At 43.6% G+C, this 27,810-nt stretch overlaps 1 protein-coding gene across 6 annotated transcripts in view; it reads right to left on the bottom strand.

Moving 5' to 3' along the window:
* Positions 1-1,448: 1,448 nt before the first annotated feature.
* Positions 1,449-27,810, bottom strand: part of tnrc18 (trinucleotide repeat containing 18) — a 48,704-nt gene continuing 22,342 nt past the window's right edge. For 4 of the 6 annotated variants that reach the window (XM_067478499.1, XM_067478498.1, XM_067478502.1 and 1 more), the window contains 23 exons: positions 26,926-27,072; positions 25,774-25,958; positions 24,470-24,881; positions 23,366-24,358; positions 23,131-23,267; positions 22,891-23,024; positions 22,663-22,776; positions 22,383-22,566; positions 21,963-22,278; positions 20,491-20,703; positions 16,077-16,241; positions 14,759-15,219; positions 14,207-14,341; positions 13,559-13,700; positions 13,349-13,466; positions 12,540-12,615; positions 12,263-12,386; positions 11,796-11,912; positions 10,061-10,213; positions 7,483-9,248; positions 7,115-7,351; positions 6,531-6,605; positions 1,449-5,800 (listed from right to left, as the gene is read on the bottom strand). In XM_067478499.1, the coding sequence (XP_067334600.1) occupies positions 5,594-5,800; positions 6,531-6,605; positions 7,115-7,351; positions 7,483-9,248; positions 10,061-10,213; positions 11,796-11,912; positions 12,263-12,386; positions 12,540-12,615; positions 13,349-13,466; positions 13,559-13,700; positions 14,207-14,341; positions 14,759-15,219; positions 16,077-16,241; positions 20,491-20,703; positions 21,963-22,278; positions 22,383-22,566; positions 22,663-22,776; positions 22,891-23,024; positions 23,131-23,267; positions 23,366-24,358; positions 24,470-24,881; positions 25,774-25,958; positions 26,926-27,072 (6,611 nt within the window). In that variant the 3' untranslated portion in view covers positions 1,449-5,593. The remainder of the gene's footprint in view (positions 5,801-6,530; positions 6,606-7,114; positions 7,352-7,482; positions 9,249-10,060; positions 10,214-11,795; positions 11,913-12,262; positions 12,387-12,539; positions 12,616-13,348; positions 13,467-13,558; positions 13,701-14,206; positions 14,342-14,758; positions 15,220-16,076; positions 16,242-20,490; positions 20,704-21,962; positions 22,279-22,382; positions 22,567-22,662; positions 22,777-22,890; positions 23,025-23,130; positions 23,268-23,365; positions 24,359-24,469; positions 24,882-25,773; positions 25,959-26,925; positions 27,073-27,810) is intronic. The other 2 variants (XM_067478500.1, XM_067478501.1) reach the window with 2 other exon arrangements.

Raw genomic sequence — 27,810 nt, 5'->3', positions numbered from 1 at the left:
TCAGGTCTGCAGCTCGGACTGCAGAGGAACCTGAACTTCCCTCCATTTTATCACAACCAGCAGCTTCATTACTGGACTGCCAAAATGGAGGCTTGATGGAGTCCACAGTTGATTAAAGGGGCAGTCCACAAAAACTGAAATCAAACATCAAAAGGAAAGAAAATACAATAAGAATGTGAAAGTAGATAATTCAGGCGAGTGAGCTGCTTTGTGTGGTGCCTGTGAAAACTGCAGGAGATGAGCTGATGGGGGAGATCAAGTATTTAAAGGATGGTTGAGAACATGTGGGGAAACACTGGTGTTCGTTTTCTTGTTGAGGCTTAGAGGAGAAGATCAAGTCCTTATGGTGAATATGAAGCCTTAGAGCTAGTTACCATAGCTTAGCTCAGCTTAGCCACGAGAAACAGCCCGGCTCTCTGCAAAGGTCACAAAATATGTCGCAGTTGTTGGTTCGATCCCCGGCTCCTCCTGTCACATGTTGAAGTGTCCTTGAGCAAGACACTAAACCCCAACGTAGTTGTTAAATGTTAAATACTAAATAAATAAAGTGAGGTATCAGTCTCGATTAACAACTGGTGGTACAGAAATTGGTAAAACCAGCTCTAGCTGCTCCACTTTTGCAACAGGTAAAAATATCTTTATCCAAAGTTTGTTAACGCTAAGATTTTTCACTTTCCACATTTCTCATGGTTAAAAGTTCAAATGTATTATTTTTTTTGTCTTGACACTGTTTGGAAAATATGTGTAAAATAATTTACAACAAATAGTTCATTTTTAGTTTGAGCTTGGTCTGTAGCCCCCATTATTTGCTGTTTATTGCTGCAAACAAAAGGGTAAATTTCCGAATAGAAGAAAATAAATGAATGTAACTCAGTTGGATCAACTTAGCGCATTACTGGAATTTAGGGTAAATTTTAGAAAGAGTAGTAACAACTTTTGAGGCAAGTACTGAGTTTGAGTACTTTTAAAGGAGCTATAATCTATAACTATAACTATAATCTTCATTGAAAACTGTATTCTTGTATTTATTTAAAACTCCTAATTTTGCTCCTGAATTAGCTTTAGAGGTAAAGGTGAGCAGATCCAGTTCCCCTTTCATACATGCACTGGAATCCTGAATTTCTGTGAAATATATTAATAAGAGGCTAAAGTCACGGGAATCGTTTCCCTGAGGTTCTAGTCTTTATGCTAAGCTAAGCTAACTTAGCATAAAGCTAAGAGCTATGAGTGTAACAAAGCTTCCTGACTAATTAATCTAACGAGAATGGAGAAGAAAGAAAGTGCTTCACAAACTATTCCCTTAAAATGTCTTTCAGATGCTTTGTCAAGATGTGCTGTTAGACTTTAAGTGCCATCATTTATTACCGAGCTGAAGAAAACTATTCAAAGGCAAAGAAAGTTTTTCAGCAGCTTGATTAAAATGCCAGAGACTCACCGAACACCCAGAGTACAGTTCCATCTGTTTATTGATTAACTATAAAATATTGAGTTGCTAAAACAGATTAAAGAAACACTGATAAAACGTGGATGCTTTCTGAAAAAAAAAAAAGAAAAAAAATCAAAAAAGAAAAAGTTCCTTACACATACAGTATAGGTTGACAGAATATATCAGGTTTCAGATTTATCTCTAAAGTGTATTCTTTTTGCATTTTTACAAGATTAGACATGTGTACAAAGTATATTCTAATAGCTTTTTTCCCCTCGATAGTGAAGGATCATTTACAAAACTTAGATGATTTTTCTATTTATTTTCAAAATAATTTTTTTTCTGTAACAGGACGATAACGATACTGAAGGAACAGCAGACGAAGAACCAGCCTCCAGTCCACCTCGCGCTCTCTCTCTCTCTCTCCCATTCTCTCTTTTGCTCTCTCTCCCATTCCTTTCTCTCTCTATCTAGCAGCTAGCTCCCAGTGCCTGTCAGCAGTATTGCTTGAGAGGCGTGGACGATTGTTCAGAGAGGGGAAGCAAGGGACCAAAAAAAAAAAAAAAAAAAAAAAAAAAAAGGACAAAAAAAAAGACAGAAACATGCAAAACCAATATCAATGAGAAAAGTAAATCACACATAGAAACACACGTACGGTGATAAAAACAATAACAACATATACAAATACAGACTCTTAAAACTTATGACACAATGTTGAAAATGAAGGCGATGTGGGGAATAAATGTTAGTGTGTGTGTGTGTGTGTGTGTGTGTGTGTGTGTGTGTGTGTGTGTGTGTGTTGGACCCTGTTTCAAGGCCTAAGGCTGGGCTTTGGATGGGGCAAATAGATATCGGAAGGCAATAACACACACCTCACAGGTTCACAAAAGGCGTGTATGCGTGTGCATCTGTGTGTAAGACCAAGAGATAAGAGGTCTTCTTGGTCTCCATCCCTCTCACACACACACACACAAACACACACACACCTACAGAAACAGAAAAAAAAAGTGCTTTAGCGGCTCCAGGGGTAAACAGACATTCATAACGGGGCCACTTTAACTTGTTCGATGCAAACACAGGTAGGACCTGCATCTCCATCACGCTGCCACAGCAGATAACAACCATTGATCCATTTTGATCAACTGTCACTCACATATTAGGAACTTCTGCTTTCAACCTGAAGGAAGCCAACATATGAGCAGTGGGGCTTTGGCAGATAACATTTTCTCGCAATAATCAAATGAGCAATCTTAGAAATAGCAGACAGAACCACTGGTACCTGGTGAAGATCATTTCAATACTAATATAGTAGCAGCACGTTTTCGAACTTTCCTTTAGTGGGTGGATATCGTGTTTCGATTTTACTTTAGAGCTGAGATGCTATGATACTGGTGCACGTCTTTTGTCATTTACCGGGAAAACGTCACATCAATATTCACACCTCGAGTCTTCCACCTGATTTCGTGCGGCCATCCCAGCGCTCGCAGACATAAAATATAGCATCTAATAAAATCAGAAATAAAATCGGACAAAACCACAAGGTCTCAACAGAGTAGCATTTTGAACCTATTGAATATCAACAAGACAATCTTTAACCTCTGCAGGAAAGCAGAGGGAAACAAACAGACAAGAAATTCATGATAATCAGATATGCACTATAAGTACAGTATATATTATACTGCGTATACTGTAGATACTGATTTATATGATACAACCACTATACACAATAGTGTAATTAATCACATGTTTACACACGCAGGAACTTTTCCTGGGGACCTGGAACCTTTTGAGAAAAGTTCTTCTACCTGGGTTTCAACCAGAGAAAACAGGGTTTAAATTTTGTCCTAGGGCCATAGTTCTTACCCCCCAAAAGTACTCGCCTCCTAGTAAAGGTTAGTACTTTGTAAAGGCACAGGAACCATTGAGGTGAGGCCTGCAGCGGGACTGTCACTGATTAGTCCAAGCTGCACCTTTTTTACAAACCCACTGCACGTATGAGCGTCAGTCGCACTTTGGATACGTCAGCAGGCTAATTTGCCTGATCTGACCAAAGCTGTGCAAATGTAAATCACAATATGTTCAAGGGACTTTTATAGCAGGGAAAATCCTGGAGTTTAGTTCCAGGGAAAGAAAAGTACCAGGCACTTTTCAGTGGGAACGGGCCTTAAGTGGGGTCAGAGCTCAGGAACGGAGGTCGTTTAAATTCCCTAAAATGTTTCCCACAGTCAGCAGACTGGAAGGGAATCTGATTACTCCTCAGCACCTTAAAGAGCTGAGAATGATGGTGGGAGTAGGGAGACAAGACTGGGACCTGGAAAGATTTGGCAGCCTGGGAGACTAAGGCCGCCTAAAAGACTCACAGCCCTGAGCACAACATTCAACAGTCTCTAAAAAACAGTTAAACTAGGCACATAGAAAAAATTCACAAGCAGCTAGGAGAGCTGAAAAAGAACAACGTGTAAAAAAAAAAAAGGGGGACACGGTCATCTGTGGATGTTTGTGTCTTAACGAGGAAGGGGCATCGCTGGCATGCAGAGGAGAGGCACCGAGAGGGGTGGGAGGGGGTTAGTAAATACTCTAGGAAGACATACACGACTCCCAGTCAGAGTCTCCTCTGCAGCGGAGCTCATTCAAAGTGCACTCATGTCAAAGATGACAGCTTGAAAGGGCGAAATATGATCATAACAGGGTGAAATGGACGAGCACAAAACAGCCGAAGCAAAAGAAATATGAAATACATTAACACAGGACGTTTAGAGGTTGCGAACACTTCAGCTGAAATAAACGAATGAAGCCAAACTGCAAAAGATGAGTGTTAAAATTGAATTATGTTGATCTAATCAGTGCTGGCAGCTTCACACTGTGTATCAGTGACATGACCTCGATGCATCTTGGACTGATTGCAGTGTTTCTAACCTTGAAAACACTTAAAGAAAAAAAAAAAAAGAAATGAGGGAAAAATCCACCCTATAAGACTCGTACACTGTTATCACATCAGCCTGTCTTGTTCAGTACATTCAGAGTTGCTTTGCTATTTACTGGTTTTTCTTTGCCCGGTTTCCCATTTTTCTTAACAAAACAGCTGTCCCACGTTTCCCAGCGTCTCGTAAGATCCATTTCTCCCCGTTACGTTGTTTAGCCTCAGTGCAAAATGGGCAAACAACACGACACATTAACAGCAGCTGTTTGTGTTTCCTAGAGTTTAAGTGTTTCCGGGTGGATTCTTCCTTTAAAATAAGGAAATTCAAAGGTGAAAATACAAAAGTGTTTTTAATACTTCCTCTCTCTTTAGCCTGAGTCTCTGAGGGAGTCTGAACATTTTAGTAGCACGTGGACAGTTTGCCTGCCCAAGTTAGGATTGTCAAGGGGAATTGCGGGGGTTAAAATAAAGGATAGACTAAGTGTTTTTAAGTGCTCTCTGTTGGACATTTTCTGCGTCTGTGCATCTCTTATCCCCCTTTGCGTCTGTCGCTCCTGCTGTTCTGAAGATACATTTATATATGACTGTAACATGACTGTAACATCACCAAAGCAACATCATAATCACAACATCAGACCACCAGCGTTCGTGTGTCTGTCCAGGACATGGGGCAAACAGACACCGGCCTCTCACCTGTCTCATCATTCACAGTTCATTAAAGCTTCTTGACTGTTTACCTCTTTAGAAAAAAGTACTCTGACATAAATCTATTACATGAAAATAAAACACTCATATTTTCCTCTATATAACCATGTGTGTTTGTTACACAAGGGCGATTATTTACACGTGTTTGTGCATGTGTCATGTGTATTTATGTGCGGTATATTTACACGTGAAAGGAGGCTGCAGTGCTCTGCGTTCTGAAAAGATTCCCGTGAACACAGCAAGCCGAACAGCATGTGTAAATGGAGTTGGTGTGTGTGCAAAGTGTTTCTGGAGACGTATTTGTTTTAATACTGTCTGTAGTGTCTCCTGTCTCTGTAGTAGTAGAAGCTGTCTGACAGTCTGTTTGAAGTGTATCATGGTATCAAAGTAGGTGAACTCATAGAGTCCCGCACGACGAAAAATCCATCGCGAGTGAATATCAGACGTGGCAAAGACCACGGACTGAGTACGAGTTGTAGTGCGTCCCGAAGCTGCCAAGTCGGCTCACGATTTGCTTTCGCCAACTCGTAGCGTGTCTTCGCTTAACAGATGACTGGAACTCCGTTGGTATTGAAGATCATGCCGGTGGTGGGCTCGTACGTGCCAGCCAAGTAGTAAAGGTCCTCGCTGTCCGCGTAGCGGCGCGTGTGGGTCATCTGCTCGTACTCCTCCACACTGACCACCAGGCACTTGTGGCTGACGGTCTGCACGTCGTTCTCGTCGCTGTGAGACGACTGGTACAGAGCACGCTGCAAAACACGACAGCGGGGTTTTATTCTAGTAATTAATATATTGTTAATGATATAGAATTTTAACTCCCCTCCAGAGGGATCTGACTGCATTCAGCTATCTGGAGCCCGAAAACCGAACCTTCCCCATCATGTCTGTACAGCTAAACACCCTGAGGGCCAGTTTTCTGGGCTAGTTTCCTAGTTGAAGCTAACACTAGTTAATAAACTACACCAGTCAGCGTATGTAAAGGTCACACAGCAAACTAACTAATAGCAGTCTTGTGTTTCTTTTAGATGCATATTATTCATATTTATTTAAACATAAATATAACACTGGCAACGTTCGCTAGCTGGTACAAATGGAAAATACAAATCTCGTGTCAATATTATTTTATCTTCAGTTCTTCAAAGACTAAATAAGGATGTAATGTTTCATTTTGCCCCATTTTTAATGATGTGTTCCAAGAAACAGGAATAAGAAACAAAATATGCTGGGGAGTGATAATTGATAAATAGTGAAATAAATCATATAAATAAAATCATATTTTATTATTTTGTTTGCGATTGTGGGTAAATTAGAATATTATCTCTCTAATTTTATTTGTACTGTGTAAGCTCCCATCAGTCTATAAAAAACCAGAAAGCCTGAAGATCAGAACTGAAAACCACAAGTTTAAAAAAAAAAAAAAATCAATCTAATAAATTCTTTAAAAAATTTTAAAAAAATATAATATATAATTTTTCGGACCTCCATGAAGTCTTTCCTGTGGATAGATGACTGCAGAGCTGCTGGTAAAGACTGGCCGCACATCTGATCCCAGTTCTGGAAAGACAATTAGTTGTATACTTAATGGCTATGAGTGAATTGGGAAATCAATCTTTAAAATTATATCTACCAATCATACGCTATTACTATATTTTTATTGAGGAATGAAGAGAGAAAAATGATTGAACGTTTTAATAACTTAATGGATCTCTTGGCCTCCTTACAGCGGGGATGGCTGCTGAAAACCTAGATTAACACTAAGTTTCCATTCCCTCGAAGACGTTTGTGCGACGAGCTGGAAGCAGCATACAACTCATCACACACTGTAAACTGAACCTGCCAGTTACGACAGCAAGCCTTCATTTCTGTTAGTTCACAGTAAAGCTAGTGTCTGTCTCACTTGGTTGTGACTTAAGAGGTTTATGCATCCCACATTTTATTATTCGCTCTGTTTGACTGGCAGCACCGACTGACTCAGACTGGAATAGACCCGATCATCACTAAATACCCTTCATGATAAGCTCATCGGTCTTTAGGTGTGTCCCCACCTTCAGCAGCATTCTTACTTTCTTGTCGGTGAGCTTCTTGCCAGGGTTGGTCTCCTCTGGATGATAGAACCAGTTAACCCTGACCACCATGTTGCTGCCCCAGGATTCCCACATGCTCTGGATGCGGCCGATGAAAGGCAGGTTGGGCCGACCGGCAGACAGGAACACGGCACAATCTCCGATACGAATCATTTCTCGTCCGCGGACAATGGCCTTATAGAAGAGCTTTTTGGCCTTGCCTTTCATGCCGCGTCTCTGGAGGAGTTAGAAGAACACTGGTCAAGAACACTGCTCAGAGAGTCGGAGACTTTTTCAACAAAATCAGAAGACGTTTATTAATAATAACAACCATGTATTTTGCTACGAATTGTGAATTCTCTCCACACCTGAGTGGGTTTCCCAAACCACTTCCAGAGCTGTCTGGCTGGAAGGAAAGCAGAAATTTTGGGCCTGTTCTCCACACTGGGAAGCCTCTGACGTTTAGCCAGCTCCTTGGTGGTGGGGAGGTGGACTCCCTCTCTGCGCTTTGGTCTCCCCACTTTCCCCTCTCCTCCGCTGGGCTTCGGTTTTGGAGGGCGACCCCTTTGCCCAGAGCCCTTGCCACTGGGTGGCTTACCAGGTTTAGCAGGGGCGGCAGATGGCAGAGAGGTTGAAGAGGTGGGAGACTGTGAGGGCAGACACAGTTCTTCGTCCTCCACTTTTACCTCAACCTCTTTCAACTCCTCTTCTTCCTCGTCTTCTTTTGCCTCTTTTTTAGTTTTGTCCTGCGCTAGAGGGGAGGACAGAGGGCCTGGTGGAGGGGTAGGAGTCCTCTCTTCATCTGAGCTGCAAGAGGAGTCATCAGTAGAAGAAGAGGATGATGAGGAAGAAGAAGATGAAGACGAGGATGATGAACCAGAGCACGAGGAAGAGGAGGAAGAGCAGCTTGAAGTACATTTCTTCTTTTTCTTAATCTTCCCTTTATCCCCTTCTTCTTCCGATTCTGAGCTGCTGCTACTCTGAGATTCCTCCTTCATGTTCCTATCCTCTCTTTTTTCCACCTCCTTTCTTTCTTCCTTTTTACATTTCTCCTCTCCAGTGTCCATCTCCTGTCCTCTAGCACTACTTCCACGAGCATCTCCCTTCTCCTTAGCCAGAGTCGGGCCTTTGTACGTTGACTCTTTCTCCGTGGGGTCTCTATCTGGACCCCTCACTTTAGCCTTTAGTAGTTTCTGATTGGCCGAGGCTGTGGCGATTGGGGTGTGATCTCGTCTTACCCCCCGACCTTCTAGCAACATCAGAGCCTTGGTCTTCTTTGTCTTGGGGGAAGTGACACCTTCATGGTCAAGCTTTACGAGAGGCTCTGCAGACAGGGGCTTGCGCCTCACAGCCGAGCTTGGATCACTTTGTCCTGGGCTGGGCTTAGTCCTGGAAATGGAGCTGGGCCTGGAGCTGGAGCTGGAGGGCAGCTGATCTGATGGCATCTTCAGTTTGGGTCTTGGGACAGAAGATGATGAAAGAGATGACGAAGAAGGTCTTGGAGTCAGGGAGGAGCTAGGTTTGCCTGTTGACAGCCTAGAGATGGGGTTGGGTAGGAGTCCAGAGCTGAGGCTTGGTCTAGACGTGCTGTGGTGGTCTGACGAGGGTTTGGATTTGGGTGTGGAGGCAGAGGTAGGTCTAGCTGTGGAAGAAGAACTTGGCTTTGGCACAGCAGATAATTTTGCTACACCAGGTCTGGACATGGGCCTGGTGGTGGTGGGACTGACACTGCTGGTATTCTCCCTTTCTCTGCGCTGGTTGTTATACGAATTTAGGTTGGGTTCGCTATACAGATCCACAGTCAGGACTTTTCCATAGGTGGAGGGGTAGAGGGAGGGTGGGGAAGCGCGGGTGGGTTTACCAGCAGCAGACTGGGTTGAGCTGCCTTTTCTTTGTCCTGGGCTGGTGAGGGTAGGGCTGCTTGCAGGGGATGTAGTGGAGTTCTTGCGGCCAGGTTTTGTCTGAGTTCCCAGAGTCGGCCGGGAAGCAGGCCGAGGCTTCTCTTGAGCTGCTTTCTGGACAGAGGACGTCCTGTCTTGGGCAGGCTTCACTGGAGCCGGGGGTCTCTCTGCAGGCTGAGTGGAGGATGGTGGAGGATCCGCTTTCTCTCTGCCATCGGGGTTTATGGAAGTCTCTGTGGGGGGAAAAAACAAAAACACAATTTACCAAACTATGCCATGAGTTGGTTTACACTGCGTATGCTGGATACTGGTGGACTTTCATTTTGTGGCTTCGTGACATTTTTTGTCTGAAAATGGAAGACAAATCAGCAGGGACAGTCTGGAATGACAATGCTTAATTTAAGAACTGCTTACCCAGTCGAAGCAAGGCCAGCATCAGCAAATCAGACTTACAACATATATTATAACTAGACGAACAGACTGAAGGTTCTGGCAGGACAAGCAAGCAGTTTGATTGAATGGGATTCATTTCTGAACCTTTGAGCCATTTTTGTTTCCTCTGTCCTTTTTATTTGTATTGTTGATTTTAGCTTTTTAAGGTCCTCTGTCGTAAATATGGTAAAATATAAACGCAGGGAGCGAACATCTGTAATTATTCCTACTCATTAATATAAATGCAGTAAGTTTCCAATTGCCTTAAAAGGATAAGTAAGTGCACTTGGGAGAGAAACACACTGCACTTAAATGATGAGCACTGAGCCAAATAATGTCAAATTCATCTCTTTTTATGACACATTTGGCTCTTGTGAAATGTCCTTTACTAGTCCCATGGAATTACTCACAGAAGGAGAAAGGCAAAGGCAAAAGTGATGGCAGTACTTAATGCAGCGTGTACTAGTTTTATTTTAAGCACCTCCAGCCATATTTTTACCTCCTGTGGGAAATGTTACCTTTTCTATCTTTAATAATTCTAACAGATTCATTTGGTTAGTAGTAATTCTTCTAAACCCAAGCCCCAGTGAGAGAAACGACAGACTGGCCTTACCTGCTTTGGGTTTGGGTTTGCGACCAGGTTTTCCTTTTATCTTTGGAGCCGTCTCCTCTGACTTGGTTCCCGCCTCTTTGCCTTCTTTGCTGCATTTGCGGACTCTCCTCCGGGAACAGCTGGCTACGAGCAGTGCTGGAGACGGCTCAGCACCTGCACAGATGCAGAGAGTCAGCGTGTTTCTCTTGAAGAGTTTAACCGGGATGCTTCTCATGCTTTCATCACGAACACAAGTAACAATAGCTTTTAAGAAAAACATCCAAATAAAAAGGTTGCGCTATTGTTGACAGTGATCAGCTCACAGACAGTGATTTCTGGAAGTGTTCCTGAGCCCATGCAGTGAAGTCCAGTAGAGAATCAGGCCTGTTTTTAACCGTTGCCACCTGAGGCCCTGAAGATTACGCGCATCCAGTTTGGACCTTTTGTTGACCCCGTTCCAATTTTTTTTGAGATGTGCTGCTGCCATCAAAGTGAAAATGAGCTAATATTTTAAAATATGGGTTGACGAGATTTGCAAATCTTTGCATTCTCTTTTTAATTTACGTTTTCACATCTTCTCAACTTTTTTTAAACAAGCACCTGCCATTTTGGAAATCCAATCCATTCTCACTCTCAACATTTTGCCCTATTTCCGATACCACAACCCTCTTAGTATATGAACATACATATATAAATAGATAGAGGAATCTAACCAAACGCGGCATTAGAGAAGACCCAAACTTTATGAATGGTAAATGGTAAATGGTAAATAGTTGCTTATATAGCGCTTTTATCCAAAGCGCTTTACAATGTTGATTCCCATTCACCAATTCACAGACACACTCACACCGATGGCGGTGGCTGGCATGCAAAGTGCTCACCTGACCCACCGGGAGCAACTTGGGGTTCAGTGTCCTGCCCATGGACACTTCGACATGTAGCCGGGAGCGGGGATCGAACCACTGAAACATCCACTTTCATATAGGAACAACTTTAACTAAAGTTTTTTTATCGGGTTACACCAAGTGCAAACTCCTGTTGTTAATTAACAACACCACAAACTATGTCTTCCACAATCATCACACAGTTGAATTAAAGTTGAAAAAACAAACCAACAAAAGCTTGCTGCACCTAATAAATTCCAAACTGAATGACTCTACAAACACACATTTAAAAAGACCCTGTATTTACCAAATAATTGCCTGGAAACGTTCCTCATAATTTCCTAGAAATTTCTATTTAATTCTTGACAAAAGGCATATGTGATTATAACGGCTAGGGAAAAAAAATGCTACAGATATTATCATCTGTCAACCCATTATATTTAGTTTTTATGGAGAAAAAAAAAACGTCTATGTAAAAGGACACGTAACAATAATTCATAAACTTAGATAAATATTCTTTCGAGATTTGGAGAAAGACAAACAATTGTTAATTCTTGATCTGATAGAAATTATGCTACACTACACAGTTTGTGGTAATTAGGTGGAAATGTGTCTGTAAGTATTGCTGCTGAGTGGGTGATGCTTTATGGCAGACGTGTTTTAGTTGTTAACATCCTGATAATTAACAGCTAAAGAGCAGCTAATATTTAGAAAAGCACAAAGAAAAATAAAGATATATTGGTATAAAGCCTTTACTGGGAAATCGTCAACATGCTTGCATGTCTTCTTCGTTTCTGAAAAACCAAAACCAAAAAAAAAGAAAAGTCTAATGACATCATAAGAGAAGGAGCTTAAGCAGTGACAGAACTCACAGTGGATTTTGTAGTCTGGTGGGAGCAGTCTAATGTGGGAGAGGGGGATGCGGCCCGTGTCGCCATCGTCGAACTCCACCGTGATAAGATCGTCATTCTCGTCGATATCGGAACTTCCTGTTCGGGTAACAATAACACGAGTCAGCAATGCACGTTTCATCCGGACGCGGTTTTAGCAAAATGAAACATCTGTCGTAACACGTGTGTTGATTAGCGTAACTACACCACACTCAGCCACTTTACTGCTCCATAGCTCAGTGAATTCAAAGTGTTCAATGAGAACAGAACTCAGGCCAATTATGTTTCCATTACCATTCAGCTCGTTCCAAAAACAGACTGCAGTGTAAAATGAAAGAGCAGCACTGTTAAGATCTTTCACATTTGTTTGTGCTGCCAGCTACAATTAAAGTATCCATGGAAGTGGATTATGAATCATGGTGTCACGTAAGTGGTCGGGGTGTGTTTACGTGCTGCTGTTGTACCGTTCACAACAGTGCCGGGGTAAAGGCAGCGGTACTGCTGGCTCCAGTAAGCAGCGATGCGGGTGCCCTCTGGGAGATAGCGCACGGATGGAGGCTTCACATCGATGATCTGCACACACAGGATGAAGAACTCTTGCATGTCAACGCGTACACACCATATTTCACATGTCAGGCAGCACTTCCACCTCGTCTAAGTGGCTCATGTATCACCAGAAAGGGATCCGGTAGTGGAGTAGTGAGTAGAGGTGCCGGGTTTACTTACAGCTTCTTGCAGCAGTTGTTCTAAGCAGTAGATGTGTGGTCGGTTCCCTCTCTCCCCCTCCACCACCACGCTGTATCTGCAGGGGGGAAATCATGGAAACGGGTGCGTGTTACAAGTTTAAGGTCAGTGTGCAATGGCCAGTGCTTTTTAGGACACTTTCCAGAGACACATCATTCCTCTCTGAGGTGGAAATCTTTGCCAGAGTCAGCAACATGCCCTTATCTTGAGTGTGGCTGCTTTGATCTTTGATGTATAGGAGGCTTGGGGGATGTGTTGTCTCTTATAAATAATGATTTTAGTACCTTGTGTTGCCTGGCACAGCTAATGCCCACACCCCTTGTGGAATATTAATCCTGTCTGAATGAGGTTTTACTCTAATTGTTTTCTTTTAATTAAGCCACTCTGGGTTTGATCGTCAGCTAAATAACCTAAATTAGCTCTCAGCGTAACGCTTCACGTTTTCGTGCTTGCAGATTTGTGCATGTTTAAAGACCACTTTCACATTCCTACAGATGTGCACTGCATTCAGAACAAACTAAAGACGTAGTACAGGGAACGAACACTTCAGAACTGAACGTGTCTTCAGTATCACAGTAACAGTGGTCAGAAGAGGGAAAAGGAACTGCTAATAGCTAATTCAGCATATTTAGTTTTCCTATACGGATACTTCCTGTGTCTTGAGTAAGTGAAGGCATTAATTACTTATTTTGATGCTTAATAAAGGTTAAAAACCCGTTGAAAAGACCTTGTAATTATATGAGTAAAAGATGCTCTGTTTAACATTTGAACGCCTGCTGATGTGTACTCACATGTCAGGGGAGTGGACAGTGTTTACATGCCCTGCGTACAGCAGTTGGTCGTCCATCGGGATCAAAACTCTGAGCCCGTCCACCAGAGAATCTTTGTCCAATACACACTGCACTGGAGCTGAACACAATACATGCAAACAGTCAGTGGATGTGCGTGTTATTACTTAGCGGGTCCGTAAGCAGCGCTTCGCAGCGTTCGTGCAGACTCACCAGGTGTGGAGGACGGCTCTGAGACGTTGCTGCTGCGCGGTGGGATGAGTTCGTCCTCGCTGAAGCTGCTGTCCTGGTTGGGCTCGAAGTCTTCATCGGCCGCCATGCTTTCCATCAGCCGGCTCACCGCTCCTCTGGACTGCTGCAAAAACACGCAGAAGCACGTCATTTGTTTTATTATCTACCGATTGTGGAACGCGATTGTGTTTCCTTTTATCCTGCTACCTAACATTGTCGTTGCAGCCCACAAAACCGCCAGGCCAACACATCCCAAATGAACTTTTCAAACATATTACAACACTTCTGCTGTTGGATGCACAATCTTTTCTGCTTGCACGTGCATCTTAACCGACGCACCACCAACACGAGCCGTGCACACACTTTGGCTGCCTTTTCAAAATAAGTTCAAGTTCTGTTTGGTGGCAGATGGCAGAAATCACACAATACTATTTTTCTCTCAGTAACAGAACACAACTGTTAACTACAACACAAAGAATCACATTGTCTGAGACTTATTGTTTTTCTGTGCGCACGTGTTGTGCAACACAGCAAACTCGAAGCTATATTAACTCAAATGTTATGGTCCTTGTAAGGATAAACATGTCTTCATCCCTCACAACTCTGCAGCTGAATCATCATCACACTGACCTCTCTGGCCTTGGTCTTGGCTTTAGTCTGGCTCTTGCGTGCTGGGCTGAGGCTCAGAGGCACAGGGACATCTGGAATTGGACTGCACAGAGTGGATGGGCTCACAGGTAGAGGAGAGTCCTTCAGCTTCTTTTTCTGGTTTTCAAAAGTCACAACACACAGTGTTAAAGTGTATATAAATGAATTAAGGGTCTACTGGACAGATTTACATCTTTACACACACACACACACACACACACACACACACACACACACACAGGGTGGGATGCTGCCAGGCGGCCTGCAGTTGTCCTTTCTTGTTGGCAACACGACTCAGTCAGCAGGATAGTGCTGCAGCGACTGAAGTACTGGGAAACCCTGCTGGGACTCAGACAGACACACACACACCCCGATATATCAAGGGAGATCAAAGGATGTGAGGGAATCAGGGTTTTGAAGGAGGAGAGGAGCGAAAACACTAGCAGAACAGACAAGGGAGGTGAGCCAAGAGAGGAAGAAAAAAGAGGCTTGAGTGTATCTGGTGAATCACAACCCCATAAATTATTGACGTACTTTCACCACGTCTTTCCCCTCTCTGCTGGGTGCTGCGGTTTTGGGTTTGGAGGGAGGCTTTGGGGTGAGAGGTGGGGCTGAGCTGGAGGAAGAGGAGGAGCTCTGGCTGGGGGGAGCAGGATTTGAGACTGACATCTGACTGGCTGAAGTGGTGGCATCATGGAGAAAGATCCTCTCGCTGCGCCGTCGGTTCCAGCCCTCGTCCTCGCTGAAGCCTCCGAACCCGGCGAGTTCAAAGCTAAATCGACGCGGTGACCGAGGTGAAGGCCGCGGTTTCGGCAAAGGCTTGTGTTTGACCGGCAGCGCTTCATCACGTTTGGTGGGGCTGGTCTGGTCGATGCGCCGGGTTGCTGGGGGCAACAGGGGAAGCTCAGGGGCGGAACGTTTGCCATGCAGCAAGGAGGGGAACTTCCTGAGCCTCAAGTCTGAGCCAGAGTCTGACCACTCGCACTCTGAGGAACCTGATGGTCGAAAGAAGAGGGTCACATAACAGAAAAACCCTTTTTACCTTACTTTCATCTCACACTCTTACACACACACACAAACACACCACAACAATTAAAAGTAACATTTACTCAGGTACTGTAACCTAAATCTTCGAAACAATTTTGAAGAACTTGCCCTATTTTTTACAGGCTGCAAAATTAAAGGGATGAACATATGAATGCATCAGTCAGTCGGGTTTATAAAAAATGTTTTTATGTTTTAAAATCCAAGATGGCACAGAATTCGTGGGGGATTGGTTGAAATAACTGTTGTTACTTCAAGATGGAAAATTCAATGTTCAACCAGCAACATAATTTATATTATTCTGCATAATAAGAAATAGCACTTGCGCACTTTTACGTAAGATATTGAAAACAAGACTTTTAAGTACATCTACACTGTAGTACTGTTAGTTTTTCTAAGTACTTCTCCCACCTCTGCTACACATAAAGCCCAAATTCATACGCATGCAGTCAGTAAGAAACTAAGGTGTTAGATTGTCTGGAATCAATAACTCTGTATAGGACTATTGATCCATTTGAAAAGAACACAATTTAAAACTGAATCACTACATGCAGCCTGATGTGACAATTAAAAACGAATGAATATTTAACCACCAATCAATAAGATAATTGTGAACAGGCTGGATCATTTACAAAAATAACTAGTCTGGAATGCTGTGAGCAAATCTGCCTGCATTGTCTTTAAACACGAGCGAAGCCATATAATCCACAAAAACATAATCCAAATCTCATTTTTTTTAAATTTCTGATTTATGTTTGAGTTCCAGTTTGCCGCACAAACAACCAATTTCTGTCTGCTGTGTTTTTACCCAGAGTGCTCTGTCTGCTGTGGTGTTTGCTTTCATGAAGCAGGCTCAGAGGGGCTGAGCTGACGGGGAGCGCGCTCGCCGCAAACCTGGCCAGCAGACCCAGCCCGCTCTCCTCACAGCCACCTTCTGAATCGGAGTCCTCCACGTTGTCGTCGTCTGAGGTTTCTGTTTCCGGTCAAAAAAACAAACAAAACAAAAAACAAACAAAAACAAACAAAGAGAGATTTTAAGCTCAGAGATCAGTGAAACTGTAGCTTGGGCCAAAGATCAAATCAATTCCTTTCTGCTGCTTTCTAAAAAAAAAGTATCTGAGAAAGACTGAGTTGAAAGCTGTGTTAAAGAAAACTAGTCTGGACACACTTCACTGAACACACTTCTATCCAGATGCACAGACACACACACCTACACACAAATATATTTCGACATGTAAGCTGATCAGAGAAGGTAGGTGGTCCAAACCACTGCAGGCCACTGAGTTCAAGCAAGAAAACAAGAGGAAAAAGTGATTTATCTCATGCATGTGAGTCATGAGTCATACACACACTCCTCTCTGCTGGGACCAGGTGAGCTGAAACTCTGGTTCTTGTGTCATTTAGCGTATTATTAATAATAAATTAAAAAAAAAAAACACATGACAGACAAAAGCTCTAACATCCAACTCTGAGCCAGGAAAAAAGCAATAGCACACATTTATAGCAGCTTCAAAAATTACTCAGACCCATTCAGATTTTGCACTTTGTGTAGAAGATTTAATTTGAGACACAAATCTTCCTGCTAATCTACACTACGTAAACCAGAAGGTCAAAAAAGTGTTTTTACAAATGTATGCTTGATTTATTAGGACTCAAAAACTGAAATCTCTTCATAAAAACTAATCCGAGCCTTTACTGTGGATACAAAATGTGTTTGTTTGCATCTTGTTCGTATCAATTATTCTTCAATGTGTGAGTGATGTACTACCTGAGACGTAGTTTGAAAGCCAAACACCTCTGTGTATACAAGCTCCCACAATTCACACTGCACAGGAGGATAAAAAAAACCGAGACAGTCCAGGAAACTCACGTTAAACCTGTGATAACATTTGGTGGTGAGGCAGAGATCAAAGCAAGCATTTGAAACCATTTCTGAAGCTCTGAATGTTCTCAGCGGTACGGTAAAATGGAACAGTCTAAAACCAGCAGGAATCTTTCAGGCCACACGACGTAAATGGGCAAGAAAAGCCTTAGTTAAGGGAGGAGACCAAAAACCTGATGGAAGAGCAAACGTCGCAATAACACTGGACCCATCAGACTGTTAAGCAGTCTGGTGGACCAGGCTGTAGACCATCAGGTGTGGGAGGCAGAAGTCTCCCTGTTTAAATCAGGTGTGGCTGCCCCCCGCTTCCCCCAGGGGGACGGTTTAAATGCGCAGGACAAAGTTTTACTGATCCACGTATGTGCAAACTCAACGATGACAATAAAGCTTGTTCTTCTGGTGGTTGAACAGAAGCCACAGCCTGTTTTGGAGGTTGTCAAGCTATATTTAAAGAACTCAGAGCATGAGGATTAAATAATCTAATCTAATGAGACTGACTTTAACTTTGAGCAAAGCTCCAAGTCAGGTGAACACCAGGCCCATCACCTGTTAATACCATTCCTATGAGGGAGGCATGGTGGTGGCAGCATGATGCTTTAAGTGGGCATCTAAACAGCAGGAACAGGGAGACTGCTCAGAATGTAAGGAACGATTAATGCAGCCAAAAGCAGGGAGCTTCTTTAAAATAACCTGCTCTTTACTACAGGCAGCCAAGACTGGAGGGACTGTAAACCTTTCAGTAAAGCAACAATCCAGAACAAAGAGCCAATCCAGCACTGGAGAGGTTTCAGGCTTCTGACTGTCCTTGAGTGACCAAAGCCCAGACTTAAACTCCACAGAACATCTGCACAGAGGCCTGAACAAGCCAGTTCTCGTCCAATCTGATGGGGCCTAAGAGGATCTGCCAGGAAGAGCGGGATAAACTCCCTAAATCCAAGTGTGAGGAGCTTGAAGAAATGTATTTAAGTAGTTTCAAAGCTATAATCAGTCCCAAGGGACTTTCTATCCAGTGCTGAAGTAAGAGCGTGAATACTTTTGTAAGAAGAGATTTCAGTTTTTCATTTTTACTAAATTTGGAAGCTTCTAAACAAACATTTTACTTACTATGGGTTTTTCCATTGAAGCCTGATTGGGTTCAAATGGCTATTCTACCCATTTACCATCAAATGCAACACAAAGGGGCAAAATATGAAAGGGAGCGAAGTACTTTCTGAAATCACTGTATGTGCACTGCAGAATACTGCTGCTTAACTTTGTGTTGCTGGTAGCAAGCAGTTAGGTCCATGGCAAAGCGTGAAGAGCATCAGCGTCTTCTCAGGGGTTAGTGTTAACATTGAGGGTGGATTTGCAGCACAACATCTCTTGAACCATTATGGTTTCGCACCGTAGTCATCTCTCTAGTCGTACGTTATTGTACATTACATTAACTGTATTTCTCGATAGTCCTCTGTGATATTTAATATACATATGTGAGAGGACTTTATTCATCGCTGGGGGCTGACACAACTACAATGTTGTTGTGCCTGCATAATGACGAGTTCTTGGAACTTAAGGCAAATGCATTTATAAAAATAGCTATGATGGTGGTTCACAAAGATCTTTGTTAAACAGCAAGTCAAAAGGAAGCTTAGTGTCTCCCTGACTACACCCATAATGTCATGTTGTACTGAAGTGCAACTACACATGAGCAAGGTGAGAAGTCATGAGCAATGTTTTCCAGGGTTGTTAAGTTACTCTTTAGCAGAACTATTATACTTTGTTTAAAATTATGCACTTTTTTGGGGGGGTCTGGAGGCGCAACAATATATGGAAAGTCTTGCAGTGTTGCGATTTCTTTGTGAGTAAATCTGGTGAATATATTGTACTGCAAATCCAGCACGTGTTAACAGTAGCAGACAGACGATGCAACAAGCAGGCACTGAGAGGACAGCCCTGTGAGGCCCCTTGAAATGAGATTAGAGTAACCATGGTTACATCCTCCATCCCAGCCTTTTCATTTTGGAATTTTTATTAAGATGGGTAGGAGGTGGTAGCCATGGCTCTCGTTAAATTTGCGAGAACAATAAAAGTACGAAAAACTAAAACCAAAAATAAAAGGCAATGTTCTATGTGTGTATAGTTCAATTTCAGCATAGTTCATGCTTGCCGTCAATAAAGAAAAGATGGAGGGGCACTTCCTACTTACAGAGCAGGTGACAGGGGTGTGGCCTCAGGCAGGGTGGGGCGGGGCAGGGCGGTGGCGAGCGCGCAGCCTAGCTGCAGTGTAGCCTGGCCTTAGCTCAGTCTAGCTTAAGCAAAGCTTTAGCCACAGCGTAGACTAGCCGAAGCAAGGCAGTGTGGGCTCAAGGCTGCGCTAGTCCTCGCCAAGCTTCTGTATTGTCGCAGCAGCACAAGCACATGGAACAGGCTAAGAGACACTCAAAGCATCATGGGTAGGAAGGGGGGGGGGGAGGGGAGGAATCCAAAGGTGAGGAGGAAAAAGTGAGAGGACAGAGCAAGGTGTCTGAGAGCAACGGAAAGGGAAAAGGGTTATTTGAAGGTTTAGTAGACACACAGGAGGAGCTCTATTGTCCAAATATCCCAGACATCTAGTCTGATCCCTCTTGAAGCATTTACATCCCCCACAACACCAAACACCAGGCCACATAGTCAAACATCAGTCTGCTGCAAACGTAGCAACGCACTTCAGAAAAACACGAGCAGACCTTTGTTTAAATTTCTTTTCGTTTTAGGACTAAACTGACTCTCTGTCCAATTAAGACTCAACTGTCATCTCAACTGTCATCTGTGTATAGGTTTTCCAGATGTAAACCTCGAGCTAAACAGGGTTTTTTAAAGTTCGCCAGGAGACCTTAAGGGATATTTGAGGAACAGAGCACTGCAGAGGATGTGTGAGGTGCAGTGGCAGCTGGACAGACTGACAGACGGACAGACAGATGAAGCAGACACAAGGACCACAGCGCTTCGCTTTCTGTACCAATCAAATCAACATCTTTAATAAAGCTTGTAGGTACCAAACTGCAATACAACTTTATGAAAAAAAAAAAAAAGAAAATCTCACAATTCACACAAACTTTTCAACTGTACAAATGCTACAAAATTGGTTTGTAATCCAGGCAATAAAAACACCATAAAAATAGGTAAACTCTTTTTTTTTTAAAAAAAAGGCAACTTTGCAAAGAAGCCAGCAGCAAGAGAGGTAGGGATCGTCAAGCTAAAAGCACAGTCTGAAAACAGCTGCCTCAGCGAAAAGCCAACAGGACACAAGCTGTGACAAGGCTTAAAAGTACTGTTTGACTCAACAGCAAGGGGCAGGGGGCTGTAAGATTTGGTCAGTAACCTTGGTCGAAGGAGTCGTCAGAGGAGCTGAGGTCGGCCTCCTCCAGCAGCAGGGATAAGTGCTTGTGTTTCTTCTTCTGAGACTTCTGACTGGACAGCAGAGATGTGGGCGATGACGCAGACCGCCTCTTTCTGGTCAGGCTATCGTGGGAATGCATCCCTGAGAGAGGGGGCCAGCCCCCTCGAGCAGAGTTGTGCTCCTCTGAATCAGAGTCTGGTGCAGAGAAAGTGCAATTATAATTTATGAGGGCTCAAGGAAAAAAAAAAAAGATTTGTGAAAATTAAAAGCAAGCTATTAGCAATATAACGATTTGACCTGATGGGCATTTGTTAAACCACTGACCAATGCAAAGTTTCCCACCATTGCCCTGTAATAATGGTACAGTGATGGGTTTCATAGTAAAGGTTTGAAATGAAGCAGCATATTTTTTCAACCCCAGGCCCTAATTTAGAAGAGGGAAATCCATCCGAAATGAAATGAATACAATCAAGTTTAACGGAAAGTTCTTCAATAATATTTATGTGGTGTTGCCTTAAATGTTTCTTAATGTCAATGTCTCCCATAAAAAGACCATAACCAGAAACGTCTGAGTCGATTTCTGAACTTTTTACATACTTAACTAGCTCATATGTGGCCATTTGTTCCTGTTTGAAGACATTAACCTTTAAAACCAGGTTACAGAGACAATGACTCAGCATTTTATTACATGCACATGTACAACTGACTGGCTTCCAATATAACAGTCCTGCCATAACGTCCGTCTTTGTGACGATCGTAATGCTTCAGTTTTTATTACTAGGGCTCAGGTTTTATTTTATGTTTTTTTCGCACCATCTTTATGCTTTTATTAAATAGTGGACAGTGTGGAGACAGTTTTGGAAACTGGGTCAGAGAGATAGGGGAACAAGGCCATGGAACAAGGGTCTGCTGAGCTGCGAGCCAAACCCATAATACTGCGAATACTTTGTGCGGGTCTTTAAAAACTCAACTGTCAGACCCTCCAAGGGGCTTCGACCTGAGGTGGTGTTGTACTGCACTACATCGCAGTCGAAGGAGCCTATAGTTTCCCCCACATTTACAAAGGGGTTCGGAATATCAGAAAATAGCTAGTTTAGATCTGTACGTTATTTTGTTCTACTGCTCAGAATTTGATGTCTGCGCTGCATGACAAGCCTCTTACTTCGACTGAGGTCAATTGCATGTCTTCAAAGTTTAAGGTGGGGAAAGAGAAAATATTTTTGTCGACTCAGACTCTGCACAAACATTATGACCAGAAAACAACAGAGGTGAAATAGTGAACATAGTGAAATAATATTGAACAACAACATATTTATGAGTGAAAGACGACTAAGATTTGTTTGTGAATGACAAACTATGTTTGTATTTATGATGGAGGTGACGATGTGAAAATATTAAACGGGACTCTGTTCATAACTGACAACATTATGATGGCATTGCCCTTTGGTACTCACTGTTAGAGCAGCTGCTGAGCTCTGATCTCCTAGGAGAGAACAAAGCCGTCTTCTCCTGACCTTTCACCTTCTGGACAGTGTCTGAAGCGGGAGCCTTCGTGGCCATCTTGTGTTTCGAACTTTTGGCGGCGGAATGCATACTGCGCTCATTTACCCGACTTTGTGCAGACTTCCCCTTTGACTTGTCTAGTTTCGTGTTGTGTGCAAGCTTTCGAGATGCACAGAGCGAGCTGAGCTGCGAGAGTGACAGAGCTCTGTCGAGGTCCGACGCCAGCTGCTCCTGCTCACACATGTGCCCACGCTTTGCCTTCAACGCCTGAAAAACAAAACAACAAAAAGAATAAAACGCTTTGTTAATTTATCACAACGACTGCGATACAATTCCACCAAACTCAAACCACGTGCTTTCTAATTGCTTACCTCCAGAGCATGACTTGTAGATGGGTCCTGGTCATTCCAGCTCTTCTTCTTCTTTTCCTTCTTCTTCACTGTCACTCCTCCACTACCTGTGTCCGTCTCTTCTTCTTCTCTAGACACACGGAACCTCTTCTTTTGTCCTTCTCCAGCTTCAGAATCCTCAGAGTATTGCACTGTCCTGCCCACCCTGAGACACAGACACACGTGTGAAGCCAAAAACTGAACATGCATCCTGCAAAAGTAAACAAAACAAAAAGTGAGGCGAGCTTAAGATCCCACTTACTTTCCAGGCCTGCTGTCAATTTTGGGAGGTGTGGAGGTGTGTGTTCTCTTCCTGGGTCGTCCTCTGCCACGTCTAGTCAGACTCCGCCTCTCGTCCTCCTGCTGCTGCCGCTCACTGATGTAAGAATGAAAAAGTCATTATAGGTGTGGGTGTGTGTGTTTGAGATTTCCCTGCAGGTGGGCAATAATAGCAGCAGTGAGTCTGTGAGCTGTACGACGAAAGACTCACCGCTTGTCTGTGCTTCTCTGTAGCTTGCTCAACTCTCTCTGCTTCTCCTTATAAGTCTTCTGAAGCTCAGCCAGGCGGACACGGTATTCCACTTCCACTGCATCCAACACATCCACAGACATTTTACTATACAGCTGTAGAAGAAGAGATGTGTGGAAAAAAGTGACAAGTCAGTCACAACATTTCAGAAACTGGCAGATTCTTTTCTCTGGGTGACCATGACATGTCTCTTCATCTTACTGGCTCCTCCTTTCTTTGCCTCCAGCTATACTTCTTGTTGGGGTCGAGCATCCTGGGCAGATCAATGTGGGACTGTTTCTCTATAGCCTCCAAAAGAATCTGTCTGCTTGCTTCAAGAAGACAGTCCAGCAGACCCTCTAATGTGACAAATGGGATGCAGAGAGTATTAAAACAAACATTTTTTACTTATCTCTTTATCACCACTCATCCTTCATCAGTAGATACGTCTACTCACCTTGCTCCTCACTAATGTGCTCCATCTCATTCTGGGCCATCTGGCTGAGGAGGGCCATCCCTTCCAACGCCACCATCTCCAAAGGTCCTGCACCGCTGCAGTCTGCACCCACATGCGGTTGTTCTACCTCGGGTTCGAGCGACGGAGCAGGTGGGGTGCTGGCGCGGGTGGCCATCTCGCTTGCTGTCAGCAGGGCGAACATCCCTGCCATGGGATCGTCTGGACCGACCACCAGCGAGAGAGGAGAGTTGGGGGTGGGCAGAGCATTACCGGGAGTTTCTGAGACACTTTCTTTCTGACTGGGACTCTGTGAACTCACTGGAGTGTCTGGCTGTTCTTGTTCACACACGGCACTGGTAGCTTTCTCCAGTGATACACACACCTGAGCTGATTCCTGGCTGTGTGAATCTACAATAACACCTGATGAATATTGGGTTTGGACTGGATTCTTGATGACCTTCAGTTTAGGCTCGGCTTCTGTGAGTGGAGCAGGCCGAGGATATGCAGCCTGACAGGAATAAGATGACACTTCAATTTTGATTTGACCTCTTTCCTTGTCTTCGTCCATATTTTTTTCTAGTTCTTTCTCTTGTTGAGGTGAAGGGCTAGGGACGTGCAGGGGTAGTGGAAGCTGGGGTTTCACTGCTTCCCCATCTGCCCCTCTCTCCTGACTGGCCTGAATGGGGCTGCAGCTCTGGCGAAGGGGACCCACAGGTTCCGGCGTCATGTCGAGCAGAGGCTGCTCCACGCCAGGTTCCTGTTTGAGAAAAGATCCTGTCTTTGACGGCTCTAGTTTCTGTGGCTTGATGTCTGCATCCAGCAACCTTGAATGAAGGTGTGCTGAGGGCAAAGAAGAAGCTGAAGATGGAGAGCAGGAGTGGTGAGGTGGGACAATTTCCGTGTTAGCCCCTGTGGAGGCGGGGATGTGATATGGTGGAAATGGTGATCCAAATGGAGCAGTGATAGACTGGTAAGGGTAACCTGGAGGGAGATCTATCCAAAAAAAAAAAAAAAACAACAAGGCAAAATTCAGAGGTAAGATTCACTGATACGTTCATACAATGTTATGTACAAGCCAGATTTCCATTCTCATTCTAGACTGACCAGAGTAGATGCCTCGATAAGCTGCAGAGGCCGATTTCTGTCCTCTCTGCTCCCTCCGTCCCACCTCCCCCTCCTCAGCTGCCTCTTGCTTCGGCTGCCGTGGGGAGGAAACGGGCGGAGAAGCTGAGCGCGGTGAAGGCGGGTGAGGCAGGGGCGACGGCGGATGAGACAACACTCTCGGCCCTCCGTCCTCTGACTTGAGAGTGGTCACCGGTGAGGCAAGTGGAGGCAGGGGAGTTAGGGAGGACGTAGAAGGTGTTGGCGAGCGTGAGGGCGGCGGGGGTTTGCGGGGATGATGGACAGGTGAGGGAGAGGGGGAAGAAATCGAGGAGGGACGGGGTTTGGGGTCTGTGTTTCGCTTGTCTGCTTTGTCTTCCATCTCTGGTCGGTGCTCGCTGGCCTTCAAACGCTCCTGAAACACACGCAGGAAAACAGGTGTTCAAGATAGTACTACCCTTACTACTGCATTACATAACTGTATACTGCTTCTACAAAGTATGAAGTGAGTGCCAAAGATGGGTTAGTTAGGCCGGAGATTACCAGACACATTTTTGCTTTTGGTCTTTGTGTGGATATGCTCCATGAGGACCATACAGACTATCGTATGCAAGTATTGCTGGAACCTTTTATTCTGTTGCAGAAATGGGTTTATATGCGGTTGATGAAGACGGGGCTCGACATTAATGCTCATCTGCTGCCTCTGGGCAAGTAAACCTCTGTTCGGGCAAGTAGAATGCATCATGCAGTTGTCTGATCAGGCAAGTGTGATGGTCTGCAGTGTTTCCCCGAACATTGATTTATTTGTGTCACCCTGCGACACTTTCAGCATTAACCACATCTTTATTTTCTATTTTTTATTCAACCATTTAAATTGTTTACATGTTATTTTATTGTAGAGATTTGCGCAGCATATTCCATCTTAAGTTGTTAAGAATCTCATTTCCGGTGGACCAGAAAGCAGGTCATCGTATTTTTAATGTTATGCTGTCCTACCCGTTTAAAAAACCTCACCATAATATTATTACTCTTATCGATTTCAACCATAAAATGCTATTTAAACATTACTTTTAGACATTTCAACCACTGATCGATATAATTTGGGAAAATTAGCCTAGCTGAATTATTCATACATTATATTTTACAAATCGACTATTACAATAACATCTATTAATACTCTGCAAATTAAATTCTTGCGCTGTAAGTTGCGCAGAAGCCTGCAACCTGTTGTCCCTATGCTTCAGTGTGCTCATGTAAAATTAAGTATGGGGTTTGAACTACGTGGGGTTACTGACGCGTCCACTTACTACTAGCTGTGCGTTCCTCTGCAGTTCCAGGACCTGTGCTGTGTGCTGCTGGATCATGAGCAGCTCCTGCTGCCGGAGCATCTGCTGCTGGGAGAGGAGCTGGAGCTGGGCTGCGTGCTGCAGCGAGCTGCCTGTACCGTACACCCCCGACCACACCGGGGCTCCGCGCTCAAGTACATCACCTCCTGCAGAACGACAGAAGGAAATGTTAAAACCCACTTGACATGAATAAAGAGTGTCTCAGTTAAAAATAAAGAAAAAATATTAATGTATTTTATTTATGATTGTGGCTGTAGTACTGAATGTTTGAAAACCAATTTGATGTAAACATGTTTGAACAGGTTCTCTTAGCATTTGTGCTACTGGATCTTGGATCATCAAAATCTTGTTATTTTATCCATAAATGGAAATCAACCATCATCTGCTATTTTTAACTAATGCCTATCAGCTGTTCCATTCCATTACTAGCCATTTTAATAATTTATCCATTACTTCAGCTTTCCCAACAATTTAGTTAGTTCACCCTATTAACTCGCCATTACTACTTTTAGCCGACGTCAGATTTAGCAACTTCACTTTTATCATATTTAATTATTTGTTAATTTTGGCTACTGTCATTTGTTAATTTTGGCTTTTGCCTTTACAACCACTGAAGTGCTCATTTTAGCCATTTAGCTACAACATTCAACTCAACTTTATTTGTATTGCACAAATTCATAACAAAGTCATCTCAAGGCACTTTACAAAAAAAAAAAATGTGGATGAAATCATTTAATTGAACAGAAAAATAAATATCTTCTTTAAAATATGATCCGCTAAGGCAACAACCACTGTCCTATTTTGTAGCCCACACTTTGAATAAGTTGGATTTCTCTTTAGAGAAGATGTGTAAAGTGCATCACCGCGCTCTCCTTTTTGTGCTGTAAGGTAGAGGAAAGCAAAAACCGCTGGCACACAGGCCACAATACCACATGGAGACTGTTGGCAATTGTGGGTTTTGTTTACAGTATTTAACAGTACCAACATCTGTGTCAAAATGAATGTTGCACCAATTTGTTTCTTCTTTAATACAACAAACGGTTGGCAAACCTAGATCATGCACACATTTGTCGGATCTCATATGTACATGCATGCACAGAGCGGCTCTCATACCGTAGTGTGGCAGGTGTTCAGTAGAGATGACTATTAGCTGTCCAGACTGTGGGTCCCTGGCAAACTGGTAGGGAGGTGGTATGGAGCCTGGCAGAGAGGGTGGGTATCCTGGGGGGAGAGTCTGGTGGAGTGAGGATGGACCGAGGCCTGAGAGGGAAGAAAATTAATTAACCCACCCGAAAGAAAAACTGCCGCATTCTTCTAACAGGTCATCACATATGTAGGAAGACGTTCTTTCTTCCCTTTAGTGTCTAGACAGATCTGGCCCTCGGGGAGCTTTGTGTGCACAGTGGTGTCTCCATGTGCTCGGATGTTATGCGTGTGCCCGCATAAGAATGTGCATCCTGACACTGTTATTTCTGGTGCGGTAGGAGGAGGAGCAGGTCCGGAATGTCCCGCAAAGAGCAGGAATGTCTGTGGCACTTGACCCCCTGGAGGTCGCCTCCATTTTCTGCTATGCCACTCAGAAAAAGCCACATGGGGGAAAGTACAATTTTGCAAGAATGACAAGGTTTGTTGTAGGACTAGTTTAGACTCTTGTCTTTTGCATCTGGTTGGACAACTCAGACAGATGTCCACCGAAAAGGGCCCACACTGAAATCTGTACCACTGATGCTTTGTGCAGTGTACTGTCAAAGCATTCGTCATTCATCAGGAAAGAACACTTGTTTAATACCAGCTTGATGTCACACAGCTGCAAGCAGAACCAACCACCTCCACAATTCATTTATTCTCATTCATTATTTTGTGCTCGGTTATTTCCTGATTGGTTTAAATGTTTCCCCGCACAGGTTTCCAGAGCTCTTATTGAAGGCATTTGTTTTTTTCCCACAAAGATATGTAGAGTATCATCAAAAGAGACAAGAAGAAATGCTTCACTTCTGA

The sequence above is a fragment of the Channa argus genome, chromosome 15 (genome assembly GCF_033026475.1).
Source record: "Channa argus isolate prfri chromosome 15, Channa argus male v1.0, whole genome shotgun sequence".
In the NCBI taxonomy this organism is placed as follows: Eukaryota; Metazoa; Chordata; class Actinopteri; order Anabantiformes; family Channidae; genus Channa; species Channa argus.
Note: the sequence above shows the minus strand (reverse complement) of the source record. Positions and strands in the feature narration are given on the sequence as shown.